The sequence below is a fragment of the Puma concolor genome, chromosome C2 (genome assembly GCF_028749965.1).
Source record: "Puma concolor isolate L17-30 chromosome C2, mPumCon1.1.hap2, whole genome shotgun sequence".
NCBI classification, from domain to species: domain Eukaryota; kingdom Metazoa; phylum Chordata; class Mammalia; order Carnivora; family Felidae; genus Puma; species Puma concolor.
The window spans coordinates 89480677-89506130 of NC_141675.1; the positions used below are offsets into that span (position 1 = coordinate 89480677).

At 47.2% G+C, this 25454-nt stretch overlaps 1 protein-coding gene across 1 annotated transcript in view; it reads left to right on the plus strand.

Moving 5' to 3' along the window:
* Positions 1–25454, plus strand: part of ITGB5 (integrin subunit beta 5) — a 121798-nt gene that overhangs the window by 70480 nt on the left and 25864 nt on the right. The window contains exons 8-10 of the mRNA XM_086675211.1: positions 60–149; positions 8971–9105; positions 18001–18430. Of these exons, the coding sequence (XP_086531337.1) occupies positions 60–149; positions 8971–9105; positions 18001–18430 (655 nt within the window). The remainder of the gene's footprint in view (positions 1–59; positions 150–8970; positions 9106–18000; positions 18431–25454) is intronic.

The window sequence follows — 25454 nt, forward strand, 5'->3', positions numbered from 1 at the left end:
GTATGGAAGGACAAAATTGGCTTATATCTCTTCTTTCTTTTTTTTTTTTTTCCTTCAAGAATTTTACAGCCCTGATACCTGGAACAACAGTGGAGATTTTACATGGAGACTCCAAAAATATCATTCAGCTGATCATCAATGCGTACAACGTAAGTCACCAGTTTCTTCCCCACTGCCGCCTCCCGCCCTCTCCCCCTGAGGCTCCAGGAGCTGCTGTGGACGCAGGTGGGCAATGAATGCGTACATGGGCAGCCTGCGTACATGGTTCTGCTTCCTGCCGCCTGCCTCTTGAGTTTGGTGCCTTCCTCCTTCACTCAGGTTTGTGGTGGAGAAGGCCCCCATCCTACTTGATGCATCCTCTCCCCTCACCTCTGTTCTCTTGACTCTCATCAAAATTTGAACCCAGTGAGCAGCAAATGGCTCAGTCAGACTCCGGCCAGTGGCCCCTGGACATACTCAGGTTCTCACTCCGTGACAGCCTGGGCCCCCCACTGGAGCACCACGGTTGGGTGGGCACAGGTTCTCCCTCCTGTCCTCCTTTCCCTCAGTTCCAGATACCCGAGGAGTACTTGACTCAGACCTACTTTTCTCAGGAAAATGTCAGGCACAGGTTCTCATGCTGGCAAGTTTATACCCTCAGCTCTCCCCTCCCTGCTAAGCCCCGCTAAGGTTATAGCTTCCAGTGTCCACTCAGTCCTTCACGGGGCCAGGTAATTCGCAAATTGGAATTCAGGGTACATCTTCCTGTTAAATCAAAGTTCTACATAAAGCAAATATCGTTGAAGTAGCACTGCTAGTCCTAAACTCATGTAAAATAGACATTTGTGGGCAGACCTGGGAACCTGATTATCCACTATGGCATCACATGTGTGGTAGAGAAGCCATCTTACTTTCCCAACCATGACTGATGTACAAATGAGTATGTGGAACTCTGCCTTCCCAGGGTTGACTTTGTCAACCTGCTGGTGCAGCCCTCTTTTGAGTTACAAACTACTGCTCAGTTAGACCAGGAGTCGGAGGTAATGTCCTCACCACTGGGGGACCCCGGAGCCCTCACTGGTCCTGGCGTGAGCTGAGTGGCAGTGAGGATTTGTGGATGGTTTTCTGTCCTCTGCCCTCCCCATCTTCTATTGCACACAAGGATCCTCTTCCTCTCACAAGTGCTCTGATTCCCCCTCACTCCTAGAACTTCCTGTTGAGAGAAACCAGACTTCCTTCCCCTCTTCCTACCCTGTTCCCTACATACTGACATCCTCTTTTCTGTTCCCTGACATTTAAGTCTTCACCAGACTCAGTGGGCCAGGGTTTCCAGGTTCACCTCTGGTGGTTTTCACATTTCCACGGTGAGTGGAAACGTGACCTACCGAGAGAGTGTCTGGGAAGAGAGTGTGTGTGTGAGGGAGGGGGCCCAGGCCTGCCAAATGTCACCCCCTTTCTGAGGGCCTCTCTTTTTGTGAACTTATTTGGCCTCAAGCTCTGGATGCTGGACCAAAGGAGTTAAAGTAGGAGCTAGGACTGCTGCCTCTGGGGGCACTGTGGCTGAGAGACCCCTGGGTAAGGAGAGGGGCTGCTGCTAGGCCTGCTGTCACTGGGGGTGGGGGTGACCATAGCTTGTCTCCTGCCAAGCCCATACCTTTGGGGAATAAGTGGCTGAAGAGCAAGCCCATCTTGGGCTCTAGGGTGGGTGAGAATTTCTCCTGGGTTTCTAGGGCGGATTTTCATCCTCAGTCAGCTACTGAGTTCAGATCCTGCTGGGAGGCTCCCCAGGAGCCTCTGGGGCTACCTCTGGGGCTCCCCTAAGAGTGCTACCTGCTGAAGGCCTAGGCCCTCTGCTCCTCATGACTTTAAGAAAGGAGAGCATAATGACTCTGAGTTGCACAGAACTGACTGGGTGGTATTTGCCAGAAATGGAAAAAACACTCTGCTCTGTCGGTGCTTTGTGTGGCCGGGTGGTTCTGTACTTTGATACCCGTGTGTGGGACCACTAAAAACCAGGGAGCACATGGCATTGTAGGTTTTCTGTGTGGGAGCTTGTAAATAACTGGGGGAGTTCTTTCCCTGAGATGTGTTACAGTGGCTCTGAGCAGGTTTATTACATATAAATTCATCTTTTTTTGTAATGTTTATTTATTTATTTGAGAGAGAGAGAGAAAGAGAGAGAGTGCATAAGCAGAGAAGGAGGAAGAGAGAGAGAATCCCAAGCAGGCCCTGCGCTGTCAGCCCAGAGCCGGATGTGGGGCTCGATCTCATGAACCATGATATCATGACCTGAGCCGATACCAACAGTCAAAAAACTTAACTGACTGAGCCACCCAGGTACCCCTAAATTCATTTTCCTAATTAAAATCCAGGGACCTGGGGAATATGCTTCGTGTGGTTGGTGGAGGTTAGGAGAGGAGCCGAGAGCCCTGTCTGCTGTTAAGGAGTCAGGATTGGGATGAGCATAGAAAATGATCTTTTCTAGGCAGGAGCTACATTTAACCTGGGATGGAACCCCTGAAGAAGTCTGGGAATCCAGGACTGTAGCTTAGCTCTGAGTTCATCTGGTTCCTATGAAAGAATGCGTTAGGAAATGAGACACACAACTTATGAACGAACATTTGAAACTCAACTATTTTTTTATTAAATTTTTTTAATGTTTATTCATTTTTGAAAGACAGAGACAGAGCACAAGCAGGGGTGGGGCGGAGAGAGAGGGGGACACAGAATCCGAAGTAGGTTCCAGGCTCCGAGCTGTCAGCGCAGAGCCCGACGTGGGGCTCGAACTCACGAGCCGCGAGATCATGACCTGAGCCGAAGTCAGATGCTCAACCGACTGAGCCACCCAGGCACCCCGAAACTCAACTTTTAACATGGGTGATTCTGGAATGCTATCAACAGTTCACTGGAAAAATTTAAAGCAGCGTTATTGAGATTGGGAACAAATAAACTGTACAGATTGAAAGTGTAAAACTTGTTAAGTTTTGACACGTGTACACATCTCTGAAACCATCACCACCATCACCACGGTATTGAATGTGTGTGTCAACCCAAAAAGTTAGGATCATCGGTAATTCCCTACTTCTGCCTCTTTCCCTCAGTGGGGATTTGAAAGCTATTAAATATACGAATGTGAGACAGCAAGGTATTTGGAGCCAAGTCCAGCGGGTGGAAGCCGTGTTGGTGCCCAACAGTGATTAGGACCTGCTTCACTGGCTGTGGTCATTTCTGACAGAGGGGAGGGCCCAGGCTGGGCCTTGAGTGTGTGTGTGTGCGTGTGCATGTGTGTGGGGGAGCTTAGCGGTGGTTATCCTTTCACCTGCTCCTCTCCTTGGCCTGGATCTAAGCCCAACTCTAACCGGACTGTTTGCTTTTCTCTGTGTCACCTTACCGCCTCGGCAGTTTGTGGCGGATCCCATATGAGTCATGCAACACATGACTAAGTATGGGTGTTGACTTTGACCTCCCCTAGAGAGCTGGCAAACCGTCTGTGGGGACATTCTGAAAAGATTTTGGTTGAAGCACATGTAACAGATGAAATAGCTGTGGTTTTTAGCTAGGCTGCGGAGGGAGCAGAATGGGAAGGGCATGTTTAATGTCTTGTAGACTCAAGTCTGTTGTATGCAGCTTTCATAATGTGAAACTTCAACTCTGGGCTTTGATTTATATATCTTTTCTTGCTCTGCCAAATTCTTCATTGCGAGAGATCACCAAGTCCTCCCAAGGGGGTTTAGCTTGGCTAAACTGGAGCTTGGCTGTACTGGAGGTGCTAAGGAGAGCCCCGAGCCCAGAGAGAGGCCCTGGGTGCACACATACAGAACACGAGCACTGTGTCACATTGAGAAAGGGGACAAGGACTCAGAGAATCACTGGGGGCTCTTTTCAGAATGGGAAAGAACAGAAGGAGCTGGAAACCGCTAGAATTGCATGTGGAGGGTGGTATCAGAGGCTGTGGTGTATGTGTCTCCTAGTGGAGCACATGTTTCTCTTTTTGTTGTTGCCATAAAGTCTGCGCCCACCCATTCCACAGCTGGCCTGACTTAAAGCAATTGCAGATGTGACCTAGGCTGACCGAGTATTTTAATAGCCTTTAAACTTCTGACATTCTTGACATTGTCTCCTTGTCCCAGGATGAGGAGTAAGGAAATGTCTTCAGGGGCAGGGCTGGTAGGAGTTAACTGAATCAGGAGTCATCTGTAAGTCTTCATGTATTGCCTGTAGCTTTGCTTCTTTATTATATTTTATGCTCCATTCCATTCATTCATTCATTTGTCCAGCAAATATATAATAATGGCCTAATGTGTGGCAGATACCGTCTACATCTTGAGAAACAAAACAAAACAAAAACAGCAAGCAGAATACAGTCCTGCCCTCTGGGAGGCCATAGTCTTTTATAGGAGATAGACTTTTATGATCAGAATACAACCTGATTGTCCATATTCTCCAAGGTCAGAGCACTGCAGGGAGATCAAGAAGGCCTTGTTCTGTCCTGCCTGCCTCTAGGTGCTGAATGACCCTGGGCAATGCCTTTTCTTTGACCTCAGTTCCCACTTCCGTAAACTGATAGGTTTAAACTGACTGAATTATCTTCATGATTCCTATCCCCTCCCCCCCCCCCCCCCCCCCCCCCCCCCCCCGCTGTCAACATCTTAAGAGTTTCTGATTCCTATGGGGGCCAGGAGTAATAAAAACTTCAGATCACAACACAAGGCTTTGGGGGTCTAGACTAGAGCATAGATTTAATTTCTCTCCATTATAGTTACCAATTCATTCAGGAGGAGTCCCAGTCCCCAGTGCTCTTTCTCCCCCTGCCAAATTCCCCATTAACCCTTCTGGGTGGCAGCTCCAGCAGACCTTCATGGGGAGGGAGGATTGGTATTTCCTCCTAATGTCTTGTTGGTGAGCTACAGGGCCCTCATGTTTTATGTGACTGATCCCAAGTAATTTTTTATGTAGCTCCAGTCTACCTAGCCCTTTTATGATACATTGATTTGCCTTATTCTCAGTTATTTGCAATTCAAAAATATATATATCAAAAAGAAAGTTAATGTTTGTTCATTTTTTGAGAGAGAGAGAGAGAGAGAGAGAGAGAGAGCAAGCACAAGCAGGAGCAGGGTAGAGAGAGAGGGAGACACAGAATCCGAAGCGGGTTCCAGGCTCCGAGCTATCAGCAGGGCTCGATGCAGGGCCCGAACCCATGAGCTGTGACCTGAGCCAAAGTCAGACGCTAAACCGAATGAGCCATCCAGGCACCCCCAAACATATATAGTTTTTAAATTGACCTTGTCTTAGATACAATATAAATCTATAGTAATCAAAATAGTACGGTACTGGTACAAAAATAGACACATAGATCAATGGAACAGAATAGAGACTCCAGAAATAAATCCACAATTGTATGTCAGTTAGCCTATGTGAAAGTAGGCAAAAATATACAATGAAACAAAGAAAGTCTCTTCAGTAAGTGGTGCTGGGAAAACTGGAGAGCTACATGAAAAAGAATTAAGCTGAACCACTTTCTAACATGTATATAAAAATAAATAAAATGGATTAAAGACCTAAATGTGATACCTGAAACCATACAAATCCTAGAGGAGAGCACAGGTAGGAAATTCTCTGACATCAGTTGTAGCAACATTTTTCTGCATGTCTCCTAAGGTAAAGGTAAGAAAAGCAAAAATAAACTATTGGGACTACATCAAAATAAAAAGCTTTTGCACACTTGAAGGAAACATCAACAAAACAAAAAGACAGTCTACTAAATGGGAAAATTTATTTTCAAGTGACATATCCAATTACAGGGCTAATATTCAAAGTCTATAAAGAATTTATAGGAGTGTCTGGGGGCTTAGTTGGTTAAGCGTCCGATTCTTGATTTTGGCTCAGGTCGTGATCCCATGGGTTCAAGCCCTACATCATGTTCTATGCTGATGGCACAGAGCCTGCTTGGGATTCTGTCTCTCTCTCTGTCCCTCCCCTGCTTGCTTTCTCTCTCTCAAATCAATCAATCAATACATACATACATACATACATACATATACATAAATACATAAATATTAAAATAAAAAGAATTTATATAACTCAGAGTGCCTGGCTGGCTCAGTTGGTAAAGCATATGACTCTTGATCTTGGGGTTATGAGTTTGAACCCCATGTTGGGTGTAGAGATTACTTAAAAATAAAATCTTAAAAAAAATTATACCACTCAGTACCAAAAAATGATCATTAAAAAATGGACAGAGGACCCAAATAGACACTTTTCCAAAGAAGATATACAGATAGCCAATGGACACATGAAAAGATGCTTGACATCATCAGGGAATTGCAAATCAAAGCCACAATGAGACAGTACCTTACGCCAGTCAGAATGGCTAACATGAAAATGACAAGAAGAAATAGCAAGTGTTGGCGAAAGATGTGGAGAAAATGGAACCCTTGTGCACTGTTGTTGGGATGCAAATTGGTACAACCACTGTGGAACATAGTATGGAGTTTCCTGAAAAAATTAAAAATAGAGTACCATATGGTCCAATAATTCCATTACTGGGTATTTACCCAAAGAAAGTGAAAACACTAATTTGAAAAGATATATGCACCCATATGTTTACATATTTACAAGAGTCAAGATATGAAAACAGCTTAAGTGTCTGTCATGGGCAAATGGGTAAAGAAGTCGTTGTATATATATGCAATGGAATATTATGCAGCCATAAAAGGATGATATTGTGCCATTTGTGACAACATGAATGGACCTAGAGGGTATTATGCAAGTGAAGTAAGTCAGACCGAGAAGGACAAATACCAATGATTCTACTCATAAGTGGAATCTTAAAAAAAAAGAAACAAAAAGCAGAATCAGACCTACACATAAAGAGAACAAACTGATGGTTGCCAGAGGGGAGGGGAAGTAGGGGATTGGGCAAAATGGGTGAACAGGAGAGATACAGGCTTCCACTTATGGGATGAATAAGTCACAGGAATAAAAGACACGGTAAAAGGAATAAACTTTTTGACTTTTCAGAAATAACTTTTAAGTTTCTTCCACTCGGTCTGAGCCCGTTAGCATAGCTGCCATTAGGACATCCATCCATTCATTCAACAGAAGCTGTGTTCGGTCCTAAGGAGAAATAGGGTATGGTTCTGGGAACTCACAGCTCAGTGGGGAAGGCAGCCTTGGAAATAACTGATTGTGTTTAGCAGGAGAGTGCTGTTGAGTGCTGTATGTTGAGAGGTGCTCACCAAACTCTCTGCCAGTTGAGGCTGGCACAAGAGGAAATGGATTGAAGAAAGAGTATTTTTAGAGTTGTGGAAGCACTTGAACAATTTGTCGCAAAGGAGGAGACTATTTTTTGCAGAGAGTATTTTCAACAAGCTATTAATTTGTTGGGAAAACTGCATATGTAACATATTCAAGTTTAGCACTATAGGCTCAGCAAAAAAAGAAAAGAAAGAAAAGAACCCCACGTGAGCAAGAGGAAGTTCTGTCTGCCATCTGTTCAATGCCATGTTCCCCAAAGTGCACCTGAGAAGGGGAGTGGGAGCCTGGAGGATCATCAGTTGATCTTGGGGTCCATGTGTGCTTTCGTCTCTCAGAATGTGTGCATCCTGTCATACTGAATGTATTTAGTGTATAAACAGATGTATTTTTTGTAAGATGTGGCCCCTAGACACAAGCTGGTTCATTTGGCTTCAGTCTCCAAAGGCATGTCCTTAGAGATTTGGCAAGTCTTTAAACTTGCAGGCATGCAGAAAATTGCACAAACTTGTCACAAACTAAATATACCTGAGTATCCAGGACCCAGGTCAAAAAACAGAATATTACTAACACCCCGAAGCACCCGTTGTGCCCTATTCTTTTGCCCATCCCCCAAGAGTAACCAATAATTTGCCTACTTTTAAATTTCATATAAATAGAACCGTACAAGTATGTATGCTTTTTGTGTCTGGCTTCTTTCAGGCAGTGTCCTACGATTCATCTATGTCATGGAATGTAGTCATGTTTCATTAATTGTTAGTGTATGGTGTTCTATACGAACACACCATAACTTGGTTTGCTAAAAGTCTGTTCTGCTGTTGATAGGCATTTGGGTAGTTCTGTTTTCTAACTATTATGAGACAGTGTTGCTATAAACATTCTCATACATATCTCTGGTCACTACATATCTCTGTTGGGTATAATCCTACAATGAATTGGTAGATCTAAGGTTGGTCCAAACAGCAGTAGATACTGCCTAATGGTTTTCTAAAGGTTTTTGTACCAATTCACACTCAACACCAGCAGGGTGAGGGCTCCTATTGCTCTGCATTCTTTTCAACACTTGATATTTTTGGTCTTTTATTTTTTCTATTCTGATGGGTAATTCTGGCTTGATGTTGATTTCAGTCACCATCTTGAGAACATCACCCACATGTAAGATATGACTCTTTCAGAATGCAGTTCAAAACTCAGCACATGTAGCCCTCATCTACTGGAGGTGGGTGTGAGCATGGGGATTGGCAGGGTGGTTCCAGGAGAAAGTGCCTGCTGAACTGGTGTTGAAGGTTGACAAGATGCTAGTCAGGAAAAAAGAAGAGAGAAGGGCCACTGACCAGGGGAACACTCTCCCAGGCTCATGGAAAGGCCCACAGTCTAGAGAGCACATGGCAAGATTTGAGGAGCTGCATGTGCGAAGCTGAGTGGGGATGACAAGTGACTCTGGAATGGTGAGCAGGGACAGAGCATCACCCCTGTGAAGTAGATAAAGTTACCATATGGCGGGTGGACCATTATCAACCTCTCTGAGCTCATGGAGGGAGATTTTGGGCCAGGTCTAGCAAGATGGTATACGTGTGGAGAGAAGGGAAAGGATGTGGGACCGGCAGCGAACCAAGCCCAACTTTCCTTGGCCTGAGACTCCTGAGTTAGAGATAGTCAAGTGGGCCTCAGAGAACCAATGTGGAGAACTGCAGCCTTTACTAACTGGTTCTGGTTCCATTTTCTCTCTGTGTTCAGAGCATCCGGTCTAAAGTGGAGCTGTCTGTCTGGGATCAGCCTGAGGATCTTAATCTCTTCTTTACTGCTACCTGCCAGGATGGTATGTCCTACCCTGGCCAGAGGAAGTGTGAAGGCCTGAAGATTGGGGACACGGTAAGTTCTCACCCCCATTTATACCTGTTAGCATTGGTCATCATTCTTTGACTTCTGGTAACTTTCATGACTTATTAGAGTCCTTTAGAGGTTTATATTCTGTCTTCTAACTCAGCATAACATACTGGGGGACCTTCCTAGGCATGCTCTGTGTTGTGTGTTTAAGGTGCCGGGTAGATCTGGTCAGTCGACAGTGTTCAGTGCATCGCCACCTAAGTCTTCCTCAAGTTGACATTGTGCCCTTGGTGTTTTCAACCATTATTATTTTCATTTGACAGGGATGAAATCAGGTGGGCGAGTATGGGTGGGAATCTAAGAGAACTAGCCTTCCTTCCTAGTCCTCTGCAGCCTGCTCTGTGTCTCGGATAATCTGACCCTCCCTTTTCTCTTCTGCGAAGTATGAAGAAAGCCATCCATTTCTTCTGATTTGGTCACATGGAATGGATAACTCCACAGCGATGGAGGGCCTAGAAGCTCTGTGTGGGTTAAGTGGGTATAATTAAGAAATGTTGTATGTAAAGATATGTACCTATGTGCCAAGCCAAGGGCTTAAGGGAGGGGAGAATATATGGGTGATGAGAACAAAGAACAAACACAGGCACAGAGGCAGGCAGAGTGGTGATGGAGAGCTGTCCACACGTCTTCCAGAGCTTCCTGCTGCTTAGAAGCAGACCGTGGATCCTTTCCTTGCTATGTTGATAGTTTCATTGCTCAGAAAACAGAAAGGCAGTGAGAGAGTTCTCTTCCACACATAAAAGAATCTGACTAAAGCCAAAAAAATGGATAGGGACCTTGAAAATAGATGACCATATCTTTGGGGGGCACTAAGCACTAATGAAGGCCAAAGTGGATACACACACACTTACACCCAGGGCTCTAGGGGAAAGAGCTCTAAAAGTAGGTGTAGCCACGTGTCTGGTTGAGCCTCCATATGGTCTTCTGGGCCTTTCCCACATGCCATGCCTGATCCTCTCCTTCCTTCCCCTTCACAGCAGCCCTCATTTATGACACACAGGTGGATGTCCCGCCTGTTCTAAGTCTTACAGTGGTGCCTCACCCTGTCAAAGGGAAAATTCAGAACATGGCATCAGTGTTGAGAAAGTGAAGGACTCTAAGTAACAACTCTTTTTCTAAAGCATGTTTTTTTCCAAGTTTATTTACAAAAAAAAAAAGTGAAAGAGGTCCTAATCAGTTGTCAGATGATAAATCATTAAAAATTAAAAATGATTGTGGCATTTAACTCGGAGAGCACTCATAGAATAAGGTAACATTGCCGTACAAAAATCCTTCCATTCCCATCTTCCTAATTAAATGAATAAGTTTGTTTGGAGGTTGTGCTTTAATCTAGACCAATACAAAATTGGAATAGAATTGATCCCTGTCTTATTTAGCAATAAGTAATAATATATACATGGACTGTTTAAGTGGGGAAAGCGTCATCTCATTAAAGAGGCACTTCCAAGAAAATTTTATTTTTTAATACTTGTCAAATTTTGCAACATATTTATGTTGTTTTGATCAATCCAGATGATTGTCACAGGGTTTAGAGAGACAGCTATGAAAAACAGAAGGAGGTAGAGATAACCAGAGAAAATGACATGTAAGTGAGTTCTGTGGATCTGTGACTAGAATGCCTGGGGCAGTGTCAGGAAGGCGCAAGAATAACACATGAAAAACACCCAGCAAGGAACCCTTACTTGGAGAAATAGGTGCAGTGGGACAGAAGTGAGAGAGAGGACCCACAGCACACACACAAGACGCCTGGGGTTCAGGAAGGCTCTTGGCAATGTCTCATGACATCCTTATGGATAAGATAAATGATGTGAGTTGATGACAGCACAGTTAGGCAGATTTGTAGCTGAGTAAACTTGCTTCTGAGGAGTGTTCATAATGTCAGCTGGAGGGAAGACTTGAATGAGGTTCCAAATGTCTCTTATCTACTTGTGTTTTCTACTGGCTTGAGTGGAACTCACGAAAGACTGCTTATCAAGTATGAAAAGGTCACAGAACTAGAGAACACAGATTATCTTTGCTCCAGGAAAACCAAGACTTAAAATCATTTTCAAAATTCAGCAGTTGAAATCACAGGACTGATATCTTGCATTTAGTTCAGACTATTAACAGGGTAGAGGAAACTTAGTTTGCTAGTAGTTTTTAAGATAAGGACCTGGCAGATTCTGATTCTCAAAGGCTTAATATGAATACACAATGCTGCTTAAAAAAAAAAAAAAGCCATTGAGGTCATATTAACAGAAGTATTTTGAAACCCCAGAGATAATGGTTCCACTCTTCTTCGTGTGGGTAAGACTACATCTGGAGTTCTGTGCTCAGTTCTCTTTTTTTCAAAGAGTAAATGACAAGCAACTATCACGATGAATTGTCTAGAAACCAGGAAGGTCAAAGGAACTGGTGTTTTTTGATAATGACAGCATAAAGTTAGATTTCTTTTGGGATATGCAAGAAACTCAGGCAATTTATGCTGCCTTAAGCAAAAATGAGAAAATTGTTATGAGAATATTGGGGTCCCTCATGGACCCAAGAGGGACATGCAGTTAGCCTTAGGAAAGACCAGGAACAAATTAGACTGTGAGTTAGCTCTGTGTTCCTCACCACTTCCCTGTGAGGAAGATACCATTATTTATATTGACAGATGAGAAAGACTCAGGCACAAAGAATTGAATTGCCCAGATTCCACTACCATAAGCAGCAAAGTGAAAATTCAAAGCTGGGGCTTTCTGGCTCTGATGCTGGTACCGTAGACCACCTTTCCCTGGCCTTTTAGTGCCTATGATTCTGTTCTGTCCTATCTGTTTCAAAGGGTTCATTTCGAAGCAAAGTACGATAACAAAGAATGGGGGCCCTTACACGGGGAACACAGTTTATCAAGTGCCTTTAGGCACCCAGTGCACACACCCCCTGGCTCAGGTGGGGGATGGGGTGCTGCACCCATTGCTGCTAGACTGAGATTTAGGAGTGTGGCAACATGCCCGAGATCCCCCAGCTAGCAAGCAGTGGACTTGCCACTCAAACCAAGGTCATCTGACTAGTCCTCCTTATCATGGAGGGGATAACATGAGTACCACTCCGGGGGTTTATCATGGGCCCCGTTCTGCCGTAGGGATTTACTGCTCCTGCCTCTGCTTCTTGCAGCGCCTGTAAGGTAGACATTACTTCCCCACTTCATGTGAGAAAGACTGAGGCTCCAAGGGGGACCTGAGAAACTTGCTGGAAATCCTGCTGCTGTTGAACCCCAAACACCAGCAGTCGAAACTGAAGCTGCTGGTACCAAAGCCTGTGGTATACCTCACGCACTTTGGAAGAAAAAGCTTTCAAGGAAGCCCAAGGTGCTATCATTACCACTTACATACAGACACCGTGCTGTACAGATTTTGTTTTTTTGCCAGGATAGCTCAGAAACAGTAAGGACATTGTCCAGAGGACAAAAAAAAAAAAAAAAAAAAAAAGATTTTTAAATGGCATTTTCTCGCAAACACAAAAAATCTCAGCTGTCTTGGGATGATTGGTAGAGCATCTGCGATAGAGAAAGAAGGGCGCTGCCTCCACACGGATGCCCTCGACGGCTCTTCCGCATGCGTGTGCCGGGAGCGTCCCCTTGACTCAGACGGAAGCCTGCCGTGGCAGCTCACCGCGCAGTGTTGTCTTCCGGTCCGGGAGGCCATGGTCACATGGCCCCTGGCTCTGCTGCAAGGGAGGTAGAGTTTTCATTTTCTGGGGATGAAGATGCACTGGCACTGAGCGGCAGCCACTCACCCGTCACAGCTGAACATGCTGCTGCCCGCAAGGGCCACGCCAGCCCACGAGAGGCTAGCTCTTTGAGGGCCCGAAGCAGTGGGGGCAGAGCTGGCGGCATAAGGTGCAGGGCCCAGTGCAAAATCAAAGCATGGGGTCCTTGTTCAAAAATGCAGTCTGAAGGTGACAACAGCAGAGGATTAAACAGCACAGGGACCTTCGGAGTGTAGGGCCCTGGGAGTGCACCGACACAGTCCCGTGGAGCCGGCCCTGGCAGGGAATGAGGGGGCGCTCCCTCAGCCACCTTTTTGCTGAAAGAGAGATGCATTTCTGCACTTCTGGCTGAGGCCAATCTGATTCTCTTAGCCCTGGGCCAGGAAGGCAAACTTCTGTCCCTCCTTCCAGACTGAGCTTCCAGGCTTCAGCAACCAGGCCGGCTACTGAGTATGTGGGCACTTTCCTGCTCCAACATCTGTCTCAAGGACAAATCTGGCAGAGGAAATACACGTGCAGATGAGGCAGCCCCATAGAGGGTGATGGGTGCGGCTATAAAAGCTCAGCAAGGTGTCACTGCAGCCCCAAGGAAGAAGGACCACATCACAGGGGTGTGTTCGAGCTAAGAAGCATGAGTAGGGGTTTTCCAGGCATGGAGGGGGAGGAGTGGGCATGGCATGGTGAGCAGCAGGTGAGGCCCTGAGGCTGTGAACAAGCATTGCCCTTTTGTAGGAGGAAGCAGCTGAGGGGAGTGTTGGGGCCTGAGGAGAGGGTGGCTGGAGTGGAGGCTGCAGAGGCAGGCCCAGGCCATACGGGTAGGACAGATGTGCCAAGGTGTCTGGTGTTATTTGGCAGCCGGGTGTTTTTCTTCAGTGCCATGATTTGGGAGCCCCATGGACAAGGTGGCGAATGGCAGGAGGTAGGCAGGAGTGTAGAGCGAGCAGAAGGGCTCGGGGACTTACCCTAGGGAAGTGGGATTAGGGAAAGCACACAGGGAATAACTGTCATGGGGTACCTCTGGGTCTGGTCTATGGATGAGGATGTGCCCCATGGGGTGTGTGTGTGGGGTGCAGCCTTGGGATAGCTGGGTTCAGGTGGCAGCCAGGTGGGTCTCACCCCTGTAGCTAAAGCTTCCACAGGCAGGGACTCTGTGGTCACTTCCAACCAGAGGCCACGGTTTTGTGACTGTCCTGTGTTCTCTGGGTTAAGAGAGCTCTTCTGGACAAGAAGCGGGAAAGATGGCAGGGGGTAAGGGACAAGGTCATCCTCAACGAGAAACACTCCTCAAATAAAATGTTGAAAGTGTCATCTTCAATAAGGTTCTCTTCTCCAGTGATTTCCGTGTTTTCTCTAATTTTCCTCCTCTGGTCCCAACACCAGCCAGTGCTGATGGAGTGGGCCCGGCCGCTGGGAGTTGATTTTCTCATGAACCGGCTTTGACAAATCAGTATGCAAGTGGCCAGCCGTGCAGCAAGCACTAACGCCCAGTACAAAGGACGCAGTGAGCCCATCACGGGCTTCCCACAGCATCCCCCTCTCCTGTCACCTCCTGTGGGGCTCTGTACCCCATGCCCGTGCCCAGCGCTTTGTTTCAGTGAGTTCCTGGTGGACTTGGCGTCTGTACAGCCCTGGGTTTGGTGGGTTTGGGGTGGGGGCTGGGCAGCCCTTTTGAAAGCGAGGGTCGGGCCAAGAGCCCTGTGGGGAAACCAGGAGCATCCCAATGAGGCTTCAATAACAAGACTGGATGGGAGGGAGGGCTGCTGTGTCCATGACCTTTCTCTGGAATCTCCGAGTGGGAGATGGAAAGTCTCAAGGAACTGGGGAGCTTTCAGTATCAGTTGAAGTCTGCGGTAATCAGGGAAAAGTCTCATTCCAGCTGCCTGACAGACTCTGGATTCCTTCCTGATCCCTCAGGGAATGGACTCTGAAAGGAGGTTAGCAGAACAGATTTACTTGTTCCTGAAGTGCTTTTTATAGCCTTCCTGTGCCCGGCAGGACATGAGACCCCATGGCTGAATTAGAGTCATTCTCTGGTGATCAGGTGGCTGGCTGCACAGGCCCGACAGCTAGGACCTCGGTTAGACCACAACTTTAGCTGGGGAAGGCCACCGGGACCGCTTAAAGCCAGTCGTCCTGTGCTGCTGGCCAGGCGGACGGCATGTGAGCCTTTCTAAGTCCTGGGTGACTGGCTCCCTGCACTGATGCAGGGACTCCCCTAGTGTCTGCACTTAGGCCTTGGAGAACACAGACACGCTGGTAAGACTGGGGAGATTTAATTCTCTCGTTACTTTGTCCCTTAATGCAGGCACGTTTCCCTGGGGGAAGGTTATGCTCACAGACGGACACTCCTCACCATCTTTCAGTAATTAAATCCCTTTGGCTTTTGGTCTGGGTTATTCCTCTGTAGCTTATTCCACTTCTGACCCACAGATGCCTTTGGGAGGCAAGGGCGTTTCACTTCTTAGGTCCCACACAATTGTAGCCCTCAGAAGTAGTAGCCTTGAGCAAGCCATGGCTTCTCTCTGAACGGAGGGATGCTCACCTCTGCATTCTTGATGGCCCCGTGGGTGGCTTCGGTCAAGTACCCCCTCCCCCCACTTCCTATCTGTAGACTAGCACAAGGCAGGATGATTTGGAGACGCCTCTGGTCACCACCTTGGGGATCACCATCTAGTGGTCCCTGCAGTGAGCTGGGCCACCTCTCCCTCTGTCCCCAGATAAGGACACTGAACATCTGGCACATTCCCCACTTCCAGGAAGTGATGTGCCAAGGAGAGCACAGGCCTGGTCCCACCCCCACCAGCTGTGTGACCAGCATTAAGCTCCCTGACCCACCAACCCTGTTTCTTCTCTGGAAAGGGAATGGGTTAGTCCCTACTGTCTGCTGCTGGTTTGGCTCTCCCAGAACCCTGTGATTCTGGCTAGTGGTCACCATCCTCAGCTCACCTGTGATACCCCTTGGCTAACACTGATTCCTGGATGTCTGTTGTTGAGTCCCCTTGGAGCTGTGTGTGCCACCAAGTAGGACCTCTCTCTGGGGCCTGGAGTGCTGGGTCTGTCCTCCTGCTCAGTCTCACCTACCCCTACACTGGGGTGGCCCCACAGGTCCTAGAATCTGAGGGGAAGCCTTTTAGAATTATTAAAGACCCCAAAGTGATAGGGATCTGTAGAACATTTAGAAAAAACATGTTTTCGATGTTCTCTAAAAATATGCATTGTTACCTAAATAACAGTAAAACAAGTTATAGATGATTATTTATTTATTTATTTATTTATTTAACTTTAAATGTGTACTTATTCATCTTTGGGGGGGGGGGGATGAGTTGGGGAAGGACAGAGAGAGAGAGGGAGAGAGAGAATCCCAAGCAGACTGCACTACCAGCACAGAGCCTGACGCAGGGCTCGAAGTCACGAACTGTGAGATCATAACCTGAATTGAAATCAGAGTCGATGTATAACCAACTAAGCCTAGATGACTTTTTAAAAATCAGTTTTAATCCAGCCCAAATAATAGAATTAAGAATAACAGCTAAAACTGGTTCCAACCCATTCTGAGCTTCAGAATGAACTGAGGAACCTTTTCAAAGATAGGGGCACCTTGGGGCACCTGAGTGGCTCAGTCGGTTAGCGTCCAACTTCAGGTCATGATCTCCCGCTCTGTGAGTTCGAGCCCCGCGTCGGGCTCTGTGCTGACAGCTCAGAGCCTGGAGCCTGCTTCGGATTCTGTGTCTCCCTCTTTCTCTGGCCCAACCCCGTTCATGCTCTGTCTCTCTCTGTCTCAAAAATAAATGTTAAAAAAAAAAATAAAAAAAAAAAATAGTGGCGCCTGGGTGGCTCAGACGGTTAAGCGTCGGACTTCAGTTCAGGTCATGATGTCGTGGTCCATGAGTTTAAGCTCTGCGTCGGACTCTGTGCTGACAGCTCGGAGCCTGGAGCCTGCTTCGGATTCTGTGTCTCCCTCTCTCTCTGCCCCTCCCCTGCTCACGCTTTGTCTCTGTCTCAAAAATAAACATGAAATGAGATGAAATAAAATAAAGACATTTGGCCAGATGCAGTGAGTCAGTTTCTGGAGTGGGCACAGGCCTCTGTCTGGTCAGAGAGTGCCACCGTTGAGAGGAGCGTTTCAGTGTAGTGTTTGGTCAGAGGGTGCCAGCTACCTGTCTGCGGACCCCACCTGTGCTGGGCTCTGAGCCAAGTGTTGGATGACTACTGCACATGGCTCCTTTCTCGGGGGGGGGGGGGGGGTGGTGGCGGGGAGCCAGGCTCCGCCCCCTGGGAGAGCCAGGCTGCTGTGTCCTTGCCTTCCTCACACTGCAGCCCTGTGGGCAGCCAACAGGCATCTTTCCTGCACCGCTGTCTGCCACCTAGGACCACCTTGCTGCCTGTTTCCAGGGCAACCCATGAGAAGCTCAGGAGGTAGCGGCACTTCTCTTCATGCCTTGTTTAAAAAGAGAAATATTGTCCGTGTGTGTGGAGTGTTTCATCTGTGATGACTCTTGTTTACGACCTTGGGGCCGTGATCGTGAAAGACGCAGCTACGAGGACCAGCCAGAGGAGGAGCCTGGGTCAAGCGTGAGCGAGGCTTCAGGTGTTACCTGTGGGAAGACAGATACCCTGGAAGGGACCCAGGGTCATCCCGTCCCCTCTCCAGCAGGAGAGGAAACCCTTCTGAAGAGGAGCAGGCAATCGGCCGGGGTCCGTGGACCTCCGTGCCCTGTGAGGTCAGGGAGCACTTCTAGCTCAGTGCCCGGCATGGAAGACGTGCTTAGCAAGTACTTGTTGACTGAGTGACTTCCACAATGGCCAGGGGAGAGGATAGGATACAGGTGAAATGCAGGAAGAACCGTGTGACCTGGAGTGAGTCTCTACCTTTCTGTGGAAGCCCGAAGTTTCCTCAGGGTCGTGCAGATTAAAAGATAACGTGCCCGTCAAACATGGGCGCGCCCGAGTGTTCTCGTCCTCGGTACAGTGAGGGTGCTTGGTGGCCTGGGGCCTCTTCCTCCTTGGGGCTCAGTGGAAGCTCTGCATCAAGGACCTCAGGACGGGGGTGGGGGGAAGTTCCCTGGGTCCCCGGTGGGGTTAGGAGGCCGGTGCAGATACCCCAGAGCTCTTGACTAGCCACGCCACATCCCCTCTCTTCTTTCTGCACAGGCGTCCTTCGAGGTGTTGGCGGAGGCCCGGAGCTGTCCAGGCAAGCACGCGGAGCACACGTTCACGCTGCGGCCAGTGGGGTTCCGGGACAGCCTGGAGGTGGGGGTCACCTACAGCTGCAGGTGCGGCTGCAGCACAGCGCTGGAGCCCGACAGCGCCAGATGCAGTGGGAACGGGACTTACGTCTGTGGCCTGTGCGACTGCAACCCCAGCTACCTGGGCACCAGGTGCGAGTGCCAGGAAGGGGAGAGCCAGAGTGGATACCAGAACCTGTGCCGGGAAGCAGAGGGCAAGCCCCTGTGCAGCGGGCGTGGGGAGTGCAGCTGCAACCAGTGCTCCTGCTTCGAGAGCGAGTTTGGCAAGATCTACGGGGCTTTCTGCCAGTGTGACAACTTTTCCTGTGCCAGAAACAGAGGGGTCCTCTGCTCAGGTAGGCATCCCGCAAGTACTGTAGTGCTGAGCCACACCCGGGCACCACTGGGACATCCCCCACCCAAAGTGTGCCTTTTACTAACTGCTGCTGTCCTCCTGGGAGAAGGCGAGAGCAAGCCTTGCCTGCCACCAGGCGGGGGTGGAGACCAGTGTGTTGAACACAGTGGCAGGAGAAAGACCAGCCAAGTGCATGTGGACTCTCAGGGTCACAGTGTGTGCTGTGAGTCATCCAGGACTTCTTGCACAGCATTCCTGATGGGTAGGTGTTCAGTCTCTTCTGGATTGCCTTCTGAGACAGGGAGCTCACTGGGGCCGGTAGTGGTTATTCCCTTGTTAGACATGGCATTCATCGCCTGTTGCTGCTCTGACAAATTTCTACAGACTTAGTGACTTAAAACAACACACATGCATTCCGTTACTGTTCTGAAAGTCCGAAGTCCACAGTGGATACTAGTTAGCTAAAATTCAGGTGTCCGTGGGGCTGCATTCCTTTTAGAAGCTCCAGGGGAGAATCGGTTCCGTTGTGGTTCCCCACCCTGTTCCAGCTTCTAGAAGCTGTCTGCATTCCTTAGCTTGTAGCCCCTTCCTCCACTTTCAAAACCAGCAGTGTGGCACCCAGATCTTTCTCTGAGTCTGACCTCTGCTTTGTTGTCGCATCTCTTTCTCTGACATTCCTGCCTCCCTCTTATAAGAAGCCTTGTGATTACAAGGCTAATCCTGGAGTCTCCCCATCTTAAGATCCTTGACTTCATCAAACTTGCAAAGTCCCTTTACCACTTAAGGTAACACAGACACGGGTTCTGGGATTGGGGCGTGGGCATCTTTGGGGGCCGTCATTCTGCCTCCCACAGACACAGTTTGCAAGTTTCTTTTGATTGAACAGAAGATTGTTTCTCAGTAATTTCTACTCACCGGTTCATGTTCTAGACCCCCTCTTCCATATGTCAGCCTGTCAAACATCTGAAAATTTCTTTACATTTCTCTGTGCTCTTTTCTTACCACAAAGACACCAAGGCTCTTCCTCCTCTGAGGACTCTAGCAGTTTGGTAAGTGCACTTCTCAGCATCGAGCGTGTTGTCATTTTGGGTAACGAGGGCTCGGCCCAGAGTTCAGCTGAACATTTCTGTGATCTGGACATTCCACTTCCATTAGCACATCCTAACAATATGTCCACTTTTTATTTTCTGTTAAACAATCACATGATACTGTTGAGGTGCTTTTTAACATTACTACCAAAAGTTGAAGGTTTTTAATTTTTTAAAGGAACTATGGCCAAGCCAAGTTTTTGTTGTCTCCTGTTTGAGTGCTTGAAGTTTTCGATCTAAGAATAAGACTTTCCATGGATTCCAGTGAAATTGCAATTGGCAGCTCCCATTCTGGAAGTTGCATTCTTATGAGATACTGTAGAATCGTGTCTCAGAGGGGTCACTCCATCCAAAACCATGCTGCCTGCAAATACAGTAAGTGGAACAATTTTAGGCAGGATCTTAGTTTCTTCTGCAGTGTATTCTGTTGTTTCTGTGATTCCTCCTTGCAAATGGTCTTACAGTTGGGAAGTACTGATTTGAAAGGAACTTTGAGGATAGTAGGGAAGAGAAAGCAGAAACGTAGGAAGCAAACCAGAGCCTATAAATGACCTGTCACTGTGGAAGAATGACCATCCCTCTGTGGAAGGAGCAGGTGCTGAGGGTGGCCTGGACATGGGTTAGCAGGTGAGGCCTCCTGGGATTTGATTTGGATCCCTGCTGCACGGTCAGCACATCAAATCCTAATTCTTCCACCCGTGACATTTCTCTAGGACATTCACATGCCCTGTACCTTCTGGAGCAATTCAAGTTGTGAACAGGATTAGGATTTGATGTGCTGACCGTGCAGCAGGGATCCACTCTTCCTCTGTCAAAGAGATGAGGGTCTGGGATCGCGACATGGTTCTATCTGTGTTAGCAGGAAAAGTGCTTAGGATCAGGCTGTCCTGGGTCTGAATCCAATAACACCACCTGCTGCTTGTGTCACTCTGGGCATAGAGCTCTTGCAAATGAGAGAGAATGTGAATAAAGCACCCAGTGCACAGCCTGGAACAAAAGGAGGGCTCAGTGACCACTGGCTGCTTTATGAGTCAGTGCCACCACCTCTGGTCGCTGCAGCCGCTGCCCAATGTGCAGAAGGGGCCAGCCTCCCCCTGTGAATCACCAGGCTTTGCCTAAGGAGTGCCAGCATGGCAGAATGGACCTTGCTTCCCTTTAGCAGCACCATAAAAGCCCCAAGGAGCCTGGCAGTGTCCGTAACTGGCTTTTAGCAGCATTTTTTCTTTTTTCAAACTTTCACAACCATTCTCATGAAACTGTCTCTCCTTCAGGAGCCAGAAACAATCCCCTGATATGTCTTTACACAGAAGGCTGCTTGTGTCCACATTGCCTGGGAGCAAGGGCTTCTAAGCCAGATGACACGTGCCAATTCCATCCCCGTAGTTTCTCAGCCTACTGACGGGTTGTCTTGTACTTCTGGTTTCCTGTCTTAAAATAGCTCACAACCCATTGTTTCTACATTATTTTGAACTTTGAAGGAGAAGACATAGAGGAAGGACCTGGCCTGGTGCTAGTTAGGAGAGGGGCCCAGCATGCAGTAGATGCCTCCTCTCCCCCTCCCCCCCCCCCCCCCGACAGATGTTAACATTTCTTTGCATACAGTGCAGAGTCTGGGTGTGCAGGGCGGGTGTGAGTGAGGTGTGAGTGGCCTCAGCATGGAAAACTTGTCATTTTGGAAGCAGGAGTATTATGTAGTTGAGAGAGTACGCAGCTGTTTTGTCCAACCACCGGAATGCACAGTTCTGAGTTAAGCTTGCATTTCAGAATTCTGCCCGGGTGCTGTTTCTCTCTGCCTCCCTTCACCCCATACAATCCTACAGTATTGAGAGACTCTCCCTGGGTAGAGAACAGGCAGATTCTTGAAGCTCTCAAGGCTCCCACATGCATGATGTCTCAGGCCACTGACTTCTTAAGATGTTTTCCACCCCCGTTGGAAAAGCCATACACATTCATTAAAGAGAATGTGAAAAATAATTCTGTCGATAGATGTGCTGGCTGTCCTTGCTGTCTGCATCCGTCTTGGTCACTGGGATTAATTTGGAACATCTGGTGACCCAGACAAGGAACTCCTTCCTCCCGTACTGGTTAACGTACATCCTTTGTGAAACTGTGTGCTTGGTCAGATAGCTGGAGAATTCTTAGGTTTAGAAGAGTAGAAAAAAATTAAATAAATTGTTTATAATTCCTTCACTCATACTTGGAGAGGTCAGTCAGTATCTTTCCTTCTAAACTTTTTTTCTAAGTTAGTATGTGTGTGTCTGTGTACAATTTTGTGTTGTGCTTTTCTCGGGTAATACATCCTGAGACGTACTTAAAGTTGCATGACTTTCATACCTCATTGATTAGAACATTTTGAGTCTCTTTCCATTGCATCTCCAATTACCCTCTATACCCGTTCACTTTAAAAGCAACAACTAAGTTGAAACGTGAAGCCATCCAAGTCTTCCTGGGGAAAACAGTTTCTGGAATGAGGTCATTGTTGTGTTTGGTTATTTGGTAAGGACTTAAAACTGAGCCCAGCTCCAGGCAGGACTCACTCCTGCACATCCATGTAGCACCCCACTCGTCTTTCCTTGTCTCTCGAACACTGCTGCTGTCTCGGGAAGGCAGCCGTGACTGGGTGGGTGATGGGTTCCGTTCCCCAGTTCCTTGGCACCCATGATCAGCTTGGAACTCCCGCCTGGAACTGTGTCCATTGGTTTCAAGCTCTTAGACTGCTGTTATATTTGGGGTTTTTGTGGGAGAGAAGTCTGTTTCCCAGCAGCCACTCTGGTCTTGAAGGTGCTGACTCAGAGGCTCATGAGCAGCTGACTTCAGCATTCTCCCACAGTCCTTCCCGCCCCTTTCCCTGCAGCCTGCCCGCAAGGGGCCGTGTGGTTGTGGTCTGTCTTCAGACGGGGGGGGGGGGGGGGCTCAGGCAGGGAGCCAGGGCCAGGCTCGGTGGGGACATCCTAGAGAAGCTCCTTCCACTTCTCTCTGGCCTTTTTGTCTATCCTTGTCTCGTTGTCTGCCCTACCCCCAGAGAGGACCGAGGGGGGAATGCAAGACAGTACAAGTTTGTAATGTGTCATTCAGCATAAAAGTTGGTAGTGAAGCAAATCAGACTAAGGTTTGGAAGCGGTGACTTTTGGGACCATTGTCATGGGAATGCCATGTGTGCGTGTTGTGTTTCTCTCTGGTTTCTAGAGGCAACATAACCTAGGGAATGGTTCTGTCCACAGACGGTCCCTGTGTGTGCAAAGGGAGCTTTATGGAGCCACTGTGAGGTTTCTATTCTTCTGAGTCTTGTAAAGTGTTGACCCTTCAGAGTCCCTCCCCCAGTGGAACATAAGAAGTAGGACATGGTCTGTTTAGTTTTGTTTTGTTTTGTTTTGTTTTGTTTTAATGTTTATTTATTTTTGAGAGAGAGACAGACAGACAGACAAAGCATGAGCAGGGGAGGAGCAGAAAGAGAGACCTAGAATCCCAAGCAGGCTTCAGGCTCCAAGCTGTCAACACAGAGCCCGATGCGGGGCTTGAACTCACAAACCACGAGATCATGACCTGAGCCGAAGTCAGATGCTTAACTGACTGAGCCACCCAGGCGCCCCTGTTTAGTTGTTTTTAATGTAGTAAAAGATTATTGCTCAAACTTTGTTGTTCTTTGTTGGTTTCTATACCCAAACAGTGCATGTCCTGGGACTTGAGTTACTTCTTTGTGGTAAACTGTTGAAATCAGTCTCCACATGGAAGATTTCAGCACTCTCTGTGCCTTGGATGACTGCCCTGGGGTGCAGTGAATAGCTTGCTAATTAATGGTCAGCCTACTTCTTGGGTTTCATATATTGAGAAAATTTAAATCAAATAGGATAGGGAATTTTGAACAGAGCCCTTTAGGTCTTCTGACTGTGAGATCCCAAAAGTACCTCTAAGTAAGATCTCAAATATTTTACTTCCTCTAATAGGCTTTTTGGCCAGGTTATACATACATATATACATATATTTATGTTTTTCTTTTCCATACAGATTTTTATATAGATATAAAAATTCTTTAATGTGTGGCAGGCAGTTAGAGATTAAGGGACATCTGTGGTTCTCTCTCAAACATAAAAAAAATGGGAGAGTGACAATGGTGGCATCATTTTAGTCGTCAGAGCCAGCATCTAAACGCTGGGGCTGGGGCTGGGCTGATGGCTTCCAGAAGGCTTCACAAGGCTGTGTGAAACCTCTCCAGTTAAAAACACCTCTGACATTAAGGCCTGGTTCTAGACTTCTTGATTCTTGCCAAATGAAACACCTCGTTTGGCAACAATTATCCAGCTATGTTCATAACAATATTTCTCACCGTATTTATGCTCTTTTCTTCAGAAATGTAATTTTCACACTCACGGTAAGTATCCCAGTGCCGTTCCTGGGTCTGTGGTCACGGTACTTTCTGCCACTGCATTGCAATTTGCATAGATCATAAATGGCTTGTTATAAAACCGAATTGAATGTGGCTGCACAACAGAGGCCTCAAAAAGTACCTTTTGAATGAACCATGATTTGACATCTTGAATTTTCCAAGAAAGGGGCCTCTTGGTGGGATTACTACCCCTATAGAGCCTCAGGTGAGAGAGCCTAGAAAATTCTTCAGGTTTTTGCATGTATATTAATCTCTTCTTAGTTTGTTGATGGTTACGTGGGTACTACTTGCAAATATAAAAATGCAAAATATATACATTTTCTAGAGAAAGGGCCTCTTGTCCCCCACAGGAATGTCCTGCATAGCAGTTTCCCTTATTTGCTATTACATAAATCCTAATTATGCACATGACAGCAGAAGTTAAGAGGGTCCTATTCCATTGTGGAGCACAGAATACGGTGGCTCTAAGAGCAGAATTTGTTACAGGATTCTTCAATAATTATGATCATAAGGAATGACATACCCCTAATTAGTAAAGACACTTCCATTTACCGGTCCATGTTCAAATCTGGATTCTAAACCCGGCCCTGCCCCTTTCTACTTCTGTGACCTTGGACTCTTCACTTACCCTCCCTGACAGATTTTCTTTCTTTCTTTTTCTTTCTTTTTTTTTTTTTTTTGTAAGTTTTTACTTAAACTCCAATTAGATGTTACCATCTAATTACAGTGTAATATTAGTTTCAGGTGTACAATACAGCAATTCAACAATTCTAAACATCATCCAGTGCTCATCACAACAAGTGCCCTCCTTAATCCCCATCGCCTATTTCCCCCATCTCCCCACCCACCCCACTTCTGGTAACCAACAGCTTTTGACAGGTTTTCTTATCTGTCAAATACCCCAGAGGGTTGTGAGCATAAAATAGAACCATGTCCATAAATCTCCTTGAACACTGCCTCACATTGGGGGTTTGAGTAAATGTCACTACCTAGCCTCCCCCGTGCACCCCTTCTTGGAGGCATGTCTTCTTGCATAGAGATAAGCATCAGAGACATTCATAGCATCAGAATAGGTCGGTTTCAGAAGTTCATTTCATGATCAAGAATTTAGTAAGAATTCCATCTGTATCCAGATACTGCCCAAGTTCACTTGAAAGACACAAAGGGACCCACATTTAGGGCCTAGTCCTATCACGAAACAGTGCATGAACCAGGTGCACTGAGCTGCTCTCCCCAGGGTCAGCCAGCTTCTTGCAGCTTGTGATTGGAGAGAGTTCTTTGGGAAAACCAGAGTGTAGCAAGTACCCGATGTTAGTGCAGCTGCAGATGCAGAAACCGTGATCTCTGCCTGAGGGTCATCTTGTTTTAGGTGAGTGGCTGATTCCATCTCCTGCAGTAAGAGTTCTCTGAGCACTGTTCACCTGCCAGGGCTGTGCTTTGAGCCAGGGTCACAGCTGGGGCTGCTTGCAGTCTTGAATTAATATCTAAATGTTTGTTGCCCCTAGACTTTTCCACTTCTCAGAAACTTTCTGAGACTGAGGAATGAGGATATG